The following is a 15357-nucleotide window of genomic DNA, read 5'->3' as shown; positions in this document are numbered from 1 at the left end:
CAATCCCAGGATTTCTCTGATGTGACCTCCTGCTTTCCATGCAGGTTTGATTACAGTTTAGTGTTGAAAAAGGGGATCAGTTTGGCTCAGTTGGTTAGCGATGCACAGCAACGCCAACAGTGTGGGTTTAATTACCAGACTGGCTGAGGATATTCACGAAGCCTTCACCTTCTCAACCTTGCCCCTTGCCTGAGGTGTGGTGATCCTCAGGTTAAAATCACTCAATAGAGCAGCTGATGGTCATCTGGGTCTATGGCAACTTTTTTGTAAAAGAAAAATTATTTGTAATCTAACTGAAAGAATATGGAAAAATCATACTCGCACAGGAAAATGCACACAGTAACTCAAATGAATTACTCACCTACAGATTTTGATTGCTTCCTTTTTTTCATATAAGGACATAAAGCACTGCACCAGCTATGATCAACACGAGCACGAGCACGGGCACGTTAACAGCTGCAATTATAATGCCTGGATTACTCTTTTCTTCTTCACACACTGTGTCAGTAGTAGCAGTTCCGAGTGTGACCTGCTTTTTATTGATTTCCTTACAACTGTGGAAAATGTTGAAAATGTTAAATCAACACAAATATCTACTGTAGTTGTTGTTTGCATAATTATAACTAATTTGTTACAATTAATCTCTTATTGAAATCTTATTCCAAGCCCAGTTCAGTTTGAATTCAATTTACCATTACGGGAAACGACTGAAGGCTGATCCATTTGATGTGACCAAAATAACTCTTGGCCAGGGCACCTTGCATAACTCCCAAACTCCTCTTCCAAAGACTATAATGAGGTCTGTTACTTCATGACACACTCCAGCCTGATTGGAACGATATTGCTGTTCCTGCACTCAGTCAAAATTCTGGGACCCCATTCCTAATAGCACTGTGGATGTTCATATATCAGAGAGTGCAGTGGCTAAAAGGCAATAAATGCTGTCCTAGCCAGTGATCACAATTCTTGTGAAAGAATTTTTAAAAAAGAGTTTTATTGAAGTAAAACCTCAGAACTGAGCTCTGCCGAAGAATCGCACTGAAACACTAACTGGTCTTTTGTCTAAAATTCTTTTTCTAGATTTTAAAAATCCAAAAATGCCGACTTGTGATAATATCAGGTGAACATGAAAGGAGTCTGTAGGACACTTCTGTAATAGTTATTAACCATTAACATAGGAGGAAAGATGACTGAGGGTAGTAAAGTGTCATTTCCTATTAACATGCTCATCAGGTCAAATCTGGACAAGGAAACCTCCTGCTGATTGCCACTTACTGCACCAACCGATGCATCAGTCCTGTTCCTTGTTGAACTTTGCCTGGAAGCAGCAATGAAGGTGACAAGGACACAAAATGTTCTTGGGTGGAGGACTTCAATGTCCATCACCAGAAGTGGCTCTACTGATTCCAGCAGCACCAATGATTGAGCTGGCCAAGTCCTGAAGGGCATTTCTGCTGAAGCCTACAGCAGGGGGGATACGGAAATCATCAAGTGGGAAATACTGACTTGGCCACACATTGACCAATCTGCCTGTCACAGATGCATCTGTCTATGACAGTATCGGTAGCAGTAATCACCATATAGTCCATGTGGAGACCAAATACTGTCTTTACATTGAGGATACCCTCTACTGTGTGTGTGGAACTGCAGCTGTGTTTACTGAGACAGACTTGGAATAGATCTAGCAGCTCAAGTTTGGTTGTCTGAGGTGCTGTGGGCCAGCAGCAGCAGAATTGAATTCAATCACAATCTATAACTGCATGACCCAGCACATCCACTACCCTACCATTACCATGAAGCCAGTGCCAAGGGGCACCAGGCAGTGCCGAGGCAGGGAAGAGGGGTCCACTGTGCACTCTGCAATGGGACCACTGGGGAAGGGAGGGGGTGATTGGGGAGTGCAGTCAGTGCACAAGTGCCGATCTCCACACTGACAGTTTGGTACATGCGCAGTGACGCGCTGAGCTCTATGCTGCTGGCCTCTTCAGTGGGATGATACCCTGCCCTCCCACTTTTTGATTGTACAGAGTGCTGGAGATTCATTAAACTAAATATGCCCAAAACACAGGTGGGAAATTCTCCCATTTTCCCAACTATTGGGCACTTTTTCTGCGAGAATCCCAGCCATTGCATCCTTTTAATTTAGTTTATTCTGCCTTTTAAATTTATCCCTCAATTTATTGCTAATAGTTTACTGGTTACCCACAAGAAGAACAGAACAATTCCTGTACACAAAATCCTTTCACTTAAGGAAATAAACCCCTTTCCTGAATCAGTTTTTCATTTTCAGGGCTCTGTTCGTCCTGCTGTGCTCTCAACTGGTTCATCCTGTTGAGCTTCACACAACCCTGGAAACCAGACTGCTGGCAGATAAAGTCAGAATGCAGAAATAAATCTTCAGAGAATTGGTTTTAAATGTTACTGAAGCACTGCCCTAACTGTCCCTCCGGGGTATTGCATTTGCCTCTGGAGGTAGCACTGGTTAAATGCAGACACTGTTGGGTTCTTGTTTCATTCCAAATATGCTGCACGTTTCGCGTCTTTAACAACCCAACACCTGCCATGACAGCATTCCTCAGCAACGGGACAGGGGTGGCACAGCGGTTAGCACTGCTGCCTCACGGTGCCGGGGATCTGGGTTCAATCTCCGGGATTTTCACATTAACACTGCAATGAAGTTATTGTAAGCCTACTTGTGCCACGAATAAATAAACAACCACATACTGTTACATTCAAATTCGTGATGTGGATATGCCGGCGTTGGACTGGGGTAAACACTGAGTCTACTATCAAATGAATCGGTTGGACTTAAACCTGGTGTCACACGTTCAAATTCCCCAATAGCCAGTGGCGCCCGAATCTCATGAATGAATTTTAAAAATCACAACCAGCCATACACTGATGTTACAAGTATAAACATTCTGGATTCTTTGAGGTACTCACACTGTCCATTTCTCACATGTTTGAGATGATGAATCATTGTTTGAATACGTTCCTTCAGGGCACACCTCACACACAGTATCTTCGAACTGTGTACCTGAAAAATAAATGTATGAAAATCAACACTAGGTCATTGGAATTGAGCTTGTATTAAGGGCAGTTTGAAATGCAGTTCTGTGCTTGTGATTATCAGCTCTAATACAGGGCGCTTAAAATCTGTGTAATTTGTTCAAATTTACCCATTCCTGGTCCCTGCAGCTCGAGAGCGCAGCCCAGTGGGGCCATCATTAGAGGCTCCCCTGATGTGTGTCTGCTGCTATTGGGATCTTAAAATCTGGACCATACTTCCTATTATTGTTTTATGTACTCCAGTTTTCTCAATAATTTAGTGAGTTTTTCACTAAAACTGCCCAGAGTTAAAATAAATGAGGGACCAAGACCTCACCCTGTACTTTTTTTTAGAACAAAATATATAGGAGCTCATTGCTGCCTGCTATTTCAAACCAGAAAAAGATCCAAAATTGTTGGGTGGGATTTTTCTCCCTTTCTGCAGTGTGTTTCACAGCTATGGAGACAACGTGTTGCTGATGTGGAGGTACTGGCGTTGGACTGGGGTAAAACATAAAGAAATCTCACAACACCAGCTTAAAGTCCAGCCGGTGGAGCTGGCACTTCCACATCATGACTACCATTGACATAGCAAACAGCCAGTTCCAAGTGGAGAGGATCTCCAAGCAGATTGTTTTAACTTGATGTCTGTGTCGATATGCGCAATGTGTTGCTCCCAGGGGTGCGCCATTGGTGGGACCATCAGATCCCGCCAGCGCGAATTGCAGCAAGACTTTGGCGTATGTCTGTGACCCTGAACAACTGAAGCTACCTGGCAGTATTGGGGAAATTTGCACATCATTATCCCTGAAGGGTTGCACAGACAAATTTCAGACAGTGATTCAAAGGTCATCAGCCTATAACCTAGGCTGGTCAACCAGCATCTATTCATCTATCCATACAAAGGGACCTCCAACCTTCCTTTCAATTCCTGATGATTGAGACATTCAACACCTTGGGGACCCAGGTGAGGGATGCACATTCTTCGCCAAAAGACAATGTGGAGAGTTGGAAGTCATGTGAAGGGAACAGAGATAGCCCGGGAAATTACCGACCGGTGAGTCTGACCTCAGTGGTTGGTAAGCTGATGGACAGGCTTCTGAGGGACAAGATTTACGAGCATTTGGAGAGGTTTGACATGATCAGGAATAGTCAGCATGGATTTTGTCAAGGGCAGGTCGTGCCTTACGAGCCTAGTTGAGTTCTTCGATAATGTGACTGAACACATTGACGAAGGAAGTGCCGTGGACGTGGTGTACATGGACTTCAGCAAGGCATTTGATAAGGTCCCCCATGCAAGACTTCTTGAGAAGGTGAGAGGGCATGGGATCCAAGGGCCTTTGGCCTTGTGGATCCAGAACTGGCTTGCCTGCAGAAGGCAGAGAGTGGTTGTGGATGGGTCTTTTTCTGAATGGAGGTCAGTCACCAGTGGAGTGCCCCAGGGATCTGTTCTAGGACCCTTGCTGTTTGTCATTTTCATAAATGACCTGGATGAGGAAGTGGAGGGATGGGTAAGTAAGTTCGCTGATGACACGAAGGTCGGCGGTGTTGTGGATGGTCTGGAAGGATGTCAAAAGTTGCAGCAGGACATAAATAGGATGCAGGACTGGGCGGAGAAGTGGCAGATGGACTTCAACACGGATAAATGCGTAGTCGTTCATTTTGGCAGAACCAACGGGATGAACGAGTACACTATCAAGGGCAGGAGTCTTAGTAGTGTTGAAGAGCAGAAGGATCTTGGGGTCCGGGTCCACAGGACTCTTAAATCGGCCTCACAGGTGGAGGATGTGGTCAAGAAGGTGTATGGTGTACTGGCCTTCATTAATCGAGGGATTGAGTTTAGGAGTCGGGAGGTAATGCTGCAACTTTATAAGGCCCTTGTCAGGCCTCACTTGGAGTACTGTGCGCAGTTCTGGTCGCCTCACTATAGGAAAGACGTAGAAGCTATTGAAAGGGTACAGAGGAGATTTACAAGGATGTTGCCTGGACTGGGAGGCATGCCTTATGAAGTTAGGTTGAGGGAGCTGGGTCTCTTTTCCCTGGAGAGACGAAGGTTGAGAGGCGACCTGATAGAAGTTTATAAAATGTTGAGAGGAATAGATAGGGTGGATTCTCAGAGGCTATTTCCCCGGGTTGAAATGGTCGCTACAAGAGGACACAGATTTAAGGTGCGGGGAGGAAAGTACAGAAGTGATGTTAGGGGTAAGTTTTTCACTCAGAGGGTGGTGAGTGAATGGAATCGGCTGCCGTCAGTGGTGGTGGAGGCGAACTCGCTGGGGTCTTTTAAAAGACTTCTGGATGAGTATATGGGGTTTCATGGGACTGGGGGTTATAGATAGGTCTATAGATTGGTAGGTGTTGATGTGATCGGCGCAACTCATGGGCCGAAGGGCCTGTTTGTGCTGTAGTGTTCTATGTTCTATGTGATTAAAAACCTCTAGCTTGTGGAACCATTAATATTGCCTTGCTGAACTGCAAAGTCTCAGTTTGCAGTTTAACACTGAACTAGCAACATCACAGAAAGGGAGTTCTGGCTGAAGTTGGAACCTGACCCCATCTACACTGCTTCCGTTAGAAATTCTGTACCATTGTCTACAACATTGGGATTGTAACATCATGCAGGGATGAATCAGTGTGGTAAGCTCTATTGCTGCAGGTAAACTTTGTTGAGTTGGAAGTTGTTCTGCCATCTGGATATCTTCATTATCCTTTTTTCTGTTCTTTGGCATTGAATCATTCTTTACCAATTCTCCAAATGTAGTAATGGAAGATAGCTGGTTTATCCCATTTTCCACAGGGCGAAGGAACTCTCAGCCCATCTCTACAGTGTTTTCCCTTTTACTCCTTCATCCAGTTCACCATAGCAAAAGTGGGAGCAGTAGAGGATGCTTCCTGTTGTGAGAATGTTAGTATTAAGCTCATCTTTTTGCTTGCCCATGTGCTACGCTATGACCAATGGATGCTACTTTTTTCTAGCACGGTCTCTACCACCATCATGCTGACTGGGGATTACAGCATCTCTTTTGTGGTCTCTGGGTTTGTCTTTCAGCAGGAGGTTGAGGCTCTTCTGGTTACTGGTTCCTTTCTAGATGACCATCTGCTTAAGGTGTCATGGTAACCATGTGAGTGGTTGGTTGATTGATCTGGCCAATGAGGGGCTTCTGGCATCAGTACAGGAAGTGGATAAACTGGCTCTACAAAGAGAGAAGCCAATTCAGAGCTACAGTCTCAGCCAGGAGGATCTGAGAGTTCTTGGGAACTTGCAATTCTGTATAATTTACATCTGTGGTTCTCTTGGCAATCTAGGTGCCATGGTGGCATAATGGTTAGCTCTATTGCCTCACAGCACTAGGGACCAAAGTTCAATTCCCAGCTTGGATCACTAATTGTGTGGAGTTTGCACATTCTTCCCGTGGTCTGTGTGGGGTTGCTCCGGTTTCCTCCCACAGTCCGAAAGACAATGCACCAATGGTTAGATGCATTGTCCATGCTAAATTCTCCCTCAGGTGTACCCAAACAGGTACCAGAGTCTGCCGACTAGAGGATTTTCACAGTAACATCACTGCGGTGTTAATATAAAAGCCTACTTGTGACACTAATAAAAATCTTCTGCTGTTTTGAGGAGATTTAGGGCAACACAAACATCACTACTCAGGACAGAAAAAGACTGATTATCAATGACACACACCAGCTGGAAGATTTGTTTGTCACCATACCTCAATGGTTCCAGAATAATGCCTAAAACTGAAGTTGGATTCCTCTGGGCTGTCCCTATTTTTCACAAATGTCTTTTTCAGTTACAATGAAAGCATTGGACTGAAATTATCAGACGTTGATCACAGCTGTGGGAGGCTTTGCTCCACATTGCTGACATGGCCACTTAACTGGTCAGTTAGGATATTACTTCCCTTGGCCTGGATTGTCTCTGTTTCTGTGCTGTTTCATGAGCTGGACTGTGGACTTTATTTTGTATTTGCTTCTCTTAATATGGATCTGTGCTGTAAGTGGATTTCAGATAGCCACTCAGATTGACAGGCAATCTCAAAAGATTAGATCTTCCTTCACTTGAAGCACATCACTGTTCGCAACTACATCAATTCTATCTGTGATGAGCTCAGATTTTAGGGCACTGTAATTTTCTGTAAAGCTCTTTAATAAAGAAGTTCACTGGTTCTCCTGGCTGCCACACATTTAATAAATTTGCCCTTTCAGGATTTTGTTATTTTGAAGGTTAAATCAGTGTCACACCAATTTAAAACTTCACTGAATTTTGTAGATAATTTGTTTATTCCTTGTCTAGTTATATACCATCAGCTATCAGGCCTACTGCAGAAAGTGGTATGTTATCTTGTTTAGCTTCTGTCTTGTTATCCAGATCTGAATCTTGTATTTAACAAATCTCTCTAAATTCCCAATTCTGTGATTGATCTGGGCCTTGGATAAGTCAAAACTGATTAAGAAGGATAAATTTCTGATCAATGGTTAAATATTTTTACGTTCAGATTTAGTTTTAAGAGACTTCAGAAAATCCAAGCTGATGCAGTGTTTCTGCATGAAGGGTTTTCCCACACTTGCTGGTCATGTTCGGCTCCCACAGTAATGCTGCTCATTGTCACAATGTTCAGATTTTTTCAACAATGGATGCCTGGACCCATTGGTAAGAGTTCTCACAGCTTTAGCTTTATGTTTTCAGGTTGTTGAATTGTTGAATCCCAGCTTTTGAAGCTGACGACTCAGTTGTGATTAATTTTTAATTAATGTTTTATTTTTGAAATGAGCTCCGCCATCATGTGTTTGGGCGTAGACTCGGGTATCACACTGCGATTTAAGTAGTAATTTTTGACCACTGTAGTGTCTGAACTTTTTCAGCACTTCCTTAGTCCAGGGATTTTTGAATCTTTAGCTCATCCCTATTAGGTCTGCTGATTCTTCACTGTCTGGGTTTTGAAGATGGACTTCCACAGGATTCCATGGAGTTTTTGGTTGCAGTGAAGAGCCTTATTTCTGTCTTCAGCTTCTCTTTGGAACTTTTCTCCAACGATTTCCTTCTGCTTCTCACTTTTTGACCTATTCCTCAGGTCAGAATGCTTCATTGGTTTGCCAGGATTTTAATGTTCTTCTGCAGTCTCTGTGAGGTTTTGTATTGTTCCATTTGCCACCACCCTGTTACAAGATGTTCAGTAGTTTGGTAGGTCACAATAAGATATCATACTCGTAGATAGTTCAACAGTAAATATTAACTATTACTGTAATACATGTATATAATTACCAAAAGGGTAAAAGCTAGGTGCTCTCTCCATGCTTGCTTCTACACACAGCTCTGTCCCTACGTGATAGTATACTCCATGTAGGAATATAGAAACAGGAGTTGGCCATTTAGTCCCTCCACCTGCTCTGCCATTCAATAAGATCATGGCTGGTCTGTGGCCATGTAAAGGCTTAATTTGTCTAATTTCTCCTCATAATCTGACCCATGGAGTTGAGGCATCATTCTTGTAAACCTGTGAACTCCTTCCAAGGTCAAAACATCCTCCCTAAGGTTTGGTGCCCATACCTGCTCACAATACTCTAAGTGAGGTCAGCATAACATTTACTTCAAAAAAATAGTTACTGCAGATGCTGGAACAAAGCTTTGACAAAGGGTCAGCTGGACTCAATGTCAGCGCTCTTCTCTCCTTTAAAAATGCTGCCAGACTTACTGAGATTTTCCAGCCTTTTCTCTTTTGATAACATCTGCTTCCCTACACTCCAGCCCTTTAGATATGAAGGCTAGCATTCCGTTGGTCTTGGCTGTTTTCTGCACCTGTTTGTGGCATTTTATGGAGCTATGCACCTGAACCTCCAAATTTTGTTGGACATCCCTAAATCTAACTTAGGATATATCAGGATTTTTTTTATAAGGCACTTTCTTTGATCTGAAATGGATAACCTTACACTTAAAATTAAAATCCATTTGCCACAGCTTGGCCCATTCAGCCAATCAATATCTTGTTGTAGTTCTGTGTTGTCCACAACACTAACTATAATGCTGTCCAACTTTGGGTCACCTGCAAATTTGGATCTTTTACTTTTTGTGCCATTATCCATGTTGTTAATGAATACTGTAAATAATTAAGGCCCCAAGACAGATCCTTGCGGGACACCACTAGTCACATCCTCCCAATTTGAGTATTTACCCATTACTACAACTCCATTTCCTGTTGCTCAGTCAATTTCCTATCCACATCAGCAATCTACCGACAATTCCATGGGTTCCACCATAGCTAACAATCTCTTGTGTGTGGCTTTATCAAAAGCCTTCTGGAAGTCCATATAAACAACATCCATTGACTTGCCTCTGTCCACCATCTTTATCACCTCTTCAAAATAATTCTTTAGATGTTTGTCCGACATGACCTACCCTTCATGAATCCATGCTGTCTCTCCCCGATTAACTGTAATTTTGAGATCCTTGAGTGACAACAATTTCCCCACCACAGATGTTAGGCAAACAGATCTGTAATTCCCTGGTTTCCTCAGTCACCATTCATTAAGAGCAGAGAAAAATGATCCAATTTCCAGTCCAGGGATATGACTCCTGAATCTGGGGAACTTTGGAAGATTAGTTAGAATACCGACAATATGCTCTTCTCCCTCCTTTAACATGTGTGGATGGAAACCATTGGGCCCTGGGAATTACTCTTCAGTTCCATGAATTTCCCCATTATTGATGATTCACTTAAGCTAATTCTATTTCGACCTTGTTCCTGATCCTCTATTAGTTTTGTGGGACTTCTGGCAAGCTATCCCCCCTTTCTGTTGTAAATACTGAAGCAAAATACTTGTTCAGCAAGTCTGCAATTTCCCCAAGTTCATTAACAACATTCCCACCCTCAGTCTTCAGTGGGTCAATAGAGCTTTTAACCAGTTACTTTCCCTTTATACAATTGTAACATCTCTGCAAGTTTCCTTTTGTAATCCTTTTGTTTTGTTGCTCTTATAAGTCGCTTTGTGGCCCTTTGGTCTTTGTATGTGTCCCATTCTGTGAGATTTGTATTATTCTTTGCATTCTCATAAGCTTTTTAATTTTATGCCGTCCCTCACATCCTTCGAAGTTCATGGCTGTTTTTTAAAGTGAGGCAGAGCTTTTCCTTCTCATGGGCACAAACCGCTCCTGAAGAGCATTAACTTTTCTTTTGGATATCCTCCAATGTTCCTCAGTTCTACCCGTGAGCAGTTTCCCAAACTACTGTGGACAGTCTTTGCCTCATCCCATTAAAGTCCGCCTTGCTTAAATCCAAAGTTTTCGTGTCCGATCTTTGCTTATCTTTCAAATCATAGAATCCCTACAGTACAGAAAGAGGCCATTCAGCCCATCAAGTCTGCACCAACCACAATCCCACCCAGGCCCTATTCCGAGAACCCCATGTATTTACCCTGCCAATTCCCTTGACACTAGGGTCAATTTAACCTGTTTTTGAGCCTTTCAATTGCAGTTCAGTAAAGGAGACATGAGTTCAGCTTCTTCTTAAACCTACCTTTATTTCTTTGATCAAATTCTACTTAAAATTCTCCTCTACACCCAGTGCCACTTGTAACCTCTTTATATATCCCAGTGACTTCTATTAAATGATTAACATTCAAGTTCGAACTTAAATGGAAGATGATTGTTAACCCATTCCTAACAACTTGCACATCTCTGGAGCGTGGGAAGAAACTGGAGCACCCGGAGGAAACCACAGAGACACGGGGAGAATATGCAAACTCCACAGACAGTGACCACAGGCCAGAATTGAACCTGGGTCCCCTGGTGCTGAGAGGCAGCAGTGCTAACCACTGTTCCGCCCATTAAATGCTACACTAAACTCGATCATGTTATGATCACTGTTTAACAAGTACTCACGAACAACTAAGTCATTAATTAAATCAGGTTCGTTGCTCAGTACTAGATCCAGTAATGCTTGGCCCCTTGTTGCATCCAAGACATGCTGCTGTAGGAAATTATCCCAGACACACTCCAGGAATTCATAACCTTTCTGGCAGGTACTTGTCCCAGTCCATGTTAAGATTAAAATCACCCATTAAGACTACTCTGCTTTACTACACAGTTGCCTAACTTCAGCATTTATACCATCTACTGTCTTCTGGGCTACTACCAGGTGGTTTATATCTGACACCCATTGTGGTTTTGGTTTCTTTACGGTTCCTCAGTTTCACCTTTAGGGTCTCTATTGCACGCTTTCTCCTAATTATATCCTCCCTCACTGTAGAAGTGATTCTGTCATTGATCAGAATTGCTACACCCTCTGCAGTTTGCCCTATTCCTTCTGTGTAACCTGATATTTTTAGTTCCCAATCTTGACCATCCTGTATCCATGTCCTGGTAATGGTTACTACATTATAGTTACTGATCTGAATCTGTCCCTGACGCTCATTCAGTTTGTGCCATATAGTCTGTACATTACTGTAAAGAATTCAAATTTTGACTATGCTGGTCATGGGTTCTCTTATTCACTCTGTGGACAGTACTGTTTCCAGTCCCATATTGACCCTTTATACTACAAGATCCAGATAGTAGGAACGAGGCTATCAAAACTCTGCCACCAATGGTGAGGAATAGCGAGGGACTGAGGGTTGTGCAGAAGGCTGGGGTCAGAGGATTGTCAGGTTCACAAAATAATCTGTGGCTTGACGTATTTGCAGTGACAGGAATGTGAAAATTCAGAGAGATTTAAAGTTAAAGTTTATTAGTCACAAGTAAGGTTTATATTAACACAATGAAATTACTGTGAAATTCCCCTAGTTGCCACAGTCCGGCACCAATTCAGGTCAAAGTACCTAACCAGCACGTCTTTCAGAATGTGGGAGGAAACTGGAGCACCCAGAGGAAACCCACACAGACACGGGGAGAATGTGCAAACTCCACACAGACAATGACCCAAGCTCAGAATCGAAACCACGCCCCTGGTGTTGTGAAACAGCACTGCTAACCACTGTGCCACCATGTCAGAAAAGGACAGTGATTTTAATTTGGATATATTGTGTAACAGAGCAGGAATATATTAGTGATTGGAGATGATGGGATGATAATAGTGTGGACAGGAATGTGGGAAGCTCAAGCTTTGGACAGGGTTGAGTTTTGACCAGTAAAGGTCGGTAAGCAATGGGAGCCAAATCAATAATTATAGGTGAAAAACATTTTGCTGGGATGATTTAGTGCATCTGAAAAGAGAGGGTTAACGGACTGAATTTTCAATTTGGGGATGCAAAACAGGGGGACTATTTCCAGATCTCAAACCCGTAGAGGAGCAATAATCACTGACCTGGAATGTTGACCATAGATCCTCTTAAACGTTTGGATTGGTTTCTTATCCAATTAACAGCAGTTAATAGTCTCTCAAAGCTGCATTACTGGAGGCCTTCCAGCTTCAGGTGGTGTGTCTGGTTGCTGTGCAAGTCAAGTAATTTCAAGGTCACTTCAATAACAAGGTGCCCTCTCAGCCAATTTTTAAAAGAATTTAAAACATACAAAGCTATCACCGAGAGGGGGTGGAATCCCTCTATTGGGCAATTTGTGGCTGTCAACCCACACAGGTAGGCAAGGGCAGCTTGTAGGTTTTTGTCTGGGCTACTGCTGTGTGCCTGCCTCCAGATAGGTGACTTGCCTCTTTGTGACCCGAAACTGGAGACCAACGAGAAACTCCTAGTCAGTCTCGGTTTCCTACCTTTAACAAGGCTCTTAATGACTAATTGCCTGTTGGCATTGAGGAGTGAGTGACCTTCCAGGCTGCTGAACCCAAATGGGTCACTAAAGAAAGGAGTTGGGAAGCCAGCCAGCTACATCACTTTTAAGCCCAATCTGCACCTATTCCTGATATCGGCAGAGCCCAAATGTTTCAGCTCAAAGACAGACTGATTTGTCCATGATCCCCATTGGGGTCAATCTGACAAACCGCAGGAATCAATTGGGTGACCCAATGCATCTTGCTTCTCTGGGAGCAAATTCCCTCATCATGATATCAATTTGGGTTTGTTTCCCAAGCACTGCCCATAATTAATCTGATAGGCCAGTTGAGGGCTAAATGGCATTAGGATCAAGTATTTAGCAACCTGCCTTCATACCGGATTGTCCATCCTCTGCTGTTACTGTAACGCCTAATTCTGAAGTGTATAATGCAGTAAAGTCAAACCCACATCTTCCACCACAAGGCAGGATTTAATAATGAAATAAGGAAATTCAAACCATACCTTTTTCTTTAACTCCTTCGCCTGGAGGACACGTTTTATGCTTTCTGCCCATCTGACAGGTGCTGTCAACGCAGTAATATCCTTCTCTCGGTCCACATATTGTGTTACGTGTAGAGGTACATGCATGCTTAGCTTGCAGCCCCAACTCTATAAACAGAAAACATGAATAAACTACAAGTGAGATCAGTATGAACCATCTCACTTTATCCGCCTTACAAGGTAGGCAATGAAATAGAGGAACTTTATTAAGATTATAATCTAGAGGATTGATTTTTGGGTGATTAACCTGATGGAGCCACCAGCCAACTGTCCAATTCCATGAAGAAGAGACCATTTCTCAGTTTATATTTTTAACATTTTCCTCGCCAATCACTCATACCAAAATTCTACCTCATTTCAAATGACCCAGAATCCAGAGATCTTTGGGGAGGCAGTTCCAAATTTCCACTACATTTTACAGGAAAAACTGCTTCCTAATTTAATTCTTAAATGGACAGGTTCTAATCTTAAAATTAATAACTGTCAGTCATCATTTACTGGTTCATCCTCCACAGCAACGCCTCTACCAATCACAGTCTACTTGCCAATCATTCAGCACTCTCTTCTCATGGTAAAAATTGTTCTTTCCTTTATATTTGGCGTCCTTGCAGATTGTTGTGATGAGTACAAGACAAAAAAACTTCAACAAAGTCTATCTTTCAGCAATAATACTAAGATTACCTCCATCTTAGTTTCTTTGTATCTTCTCAATTCAATCCCTTTAAAATGTTAAAGAGTTTAATTAGTTCAACCCTCAAACACTAAGCTCAAGGAATTCAAATTAGATGTACCAGGATTACTGGGGCGATTTAAGGTTTGGGGCAAACTGGGGATTGGGGGGGGTGGTGACGGGCAGGAACTCTCTGGTTCGATAGTAGTCATGATGTGGAGATGCTGGTGTTGGACTGGGGTAAACACAGTAAGAAGTCTGACTCCACTTAACTCCACTTTCCAGCCTGTTCCCCATAACCCTTATAACCCTTGACTCCCAGAACTTTGCCAATCTGCATCTTGAATATTTTAAACAAGTCAGTCTCCACGACAGTGAAATAAATGTGATTGTGATATTTACCTTGATCACAAACTTTACACTTGAGACAGATTTCTAAGCCATTTGGATGTTCAATATATTCTCCATCTGTACAAGGTTTACAAGTTGTACCAAAATCTCTCGTGCAATGTTTGAACACTATGGTGCCTGCAAGGAAATAAAACATGTGCAAGTCAGTTATGGAATTAGAATACTTCTCATGTTCCTGGAAAACTGTTGACAGAAAGAATTCTGCTGCAAAAGGCTAAGAAAAAACAAAATTAGAAATGACATGAGAAGCTTTATTATTTTTAGACAGCAATAACAGAAGTTCAGGAGGTACAGGTATATCAGAGTAATCAAGGAGCTTACTCATGTAAAGATGCAAGTTTTGGGGGGAGGAGGGGGCGCGATTCTCCCATCCCACCGCACTAATTTTTTAGCTTTGTGCCCTGAATTAGTGCGGCAGGCTGGGAGAATCACCTGTCGGCCAATTCACACGTGCATTTCCCAACGCCGAAATCCGGCGCTGTCTGGAAACCAGCGAGAAGACAAGTACTTTGCATCTGTTTTTAATTTTATTTTGTGATTAGGGGGCCTGGGACTGAATTCTCCAGGCCCGCTAGCATCTCCCACCCCATCAGGAATATTTCACTCCAGTGCGATTGAGTGTAATTCTCCATGTTCAGGGGACTAGCAGGAGACCCTGCAAGAGTAAAGGGGGGATGGGGGTGCCACTGGGCATGGGCACCCTGACTGTGCCCGCGTATGCCTCTGGCATTGTCCAAGATGCAAAATGCCCATGCCCACAGGGCACCAAGGCACTGCCCACTGGCAATCCCAAGGAAATGATCCATGGGTGTGATGGTGGGGGGGTCCTGCTGCCACTTTGCCTGGTGATCTGGCAGGCTGCAGGGAGGAAGGCCAGCGATCGGGGCACCTTCAGGGTCGGGGGGAGCAGGCGGGGGCGGGGGGGGGGGAGGGTGAAATCAACCTAGCAGGAGGGATGGTGT

At 43.2% G+C, this 15357-nt stretch overlaps 1 protein-coding gene across 1 annotated transcript in view; it reads right to left on the bottom strand.

The window, feature by feature from the left end:
• Nucleotides 1-372: 372 nt before the first annotated feature.
• The window catches only part of LOC145359999 (tumor necrosis factor receptor superfamily member 5-like), a 38395-nt gene continuing 23410 nt past the window's right edge, over nucleotides 373-15357 (bottom strand). The window contains exons 5-8 of the mRNA XM_080214902.1: nucleotides 14387-14512; nucleotides 13276-13422; nucleotides 2944-3037; nucleotides 373-554 (exon numbers count right to left, since the gene is read on the bottom strand). Of these exons, the coding sequence (XP_080071028.1) occupies nucleotides 389-554; nucleotides 2944-3037; nucleotides 13276-13422; nucleotides 14387-14512 (533 nt within the window). The 3' untranslated portion in view covers nucleotides 373-388. The remainder of the gene's footprint in view (nucleotides 555-2943; nucleotides 3038-13275; nucleotides 13423-14386; nucleotides 14513-15357) is intronic.

The sequence above is a fragment of the Carcharhinus amblyrhynchos genome, chromosome 30, assembly GCF_965287045.1.
Source record: "Carcharhinus amblyrhynchos chromosome 30, sCarAmb.v2.hapA, whole genome shotgun sequence".
In the NCBI taxonomy this organism is placed as follows: domain Eukaryota; kingdom Metazoa; phylum Chordata; class Chondrichthyes; order Carcharhiniformes; family Carcharhinidae; genus Carcharhinus; species Carcharhinus amblyrhynchos.
This window is presented reverse-complemented; position numbering and strand designations above follow the sequence as displayed.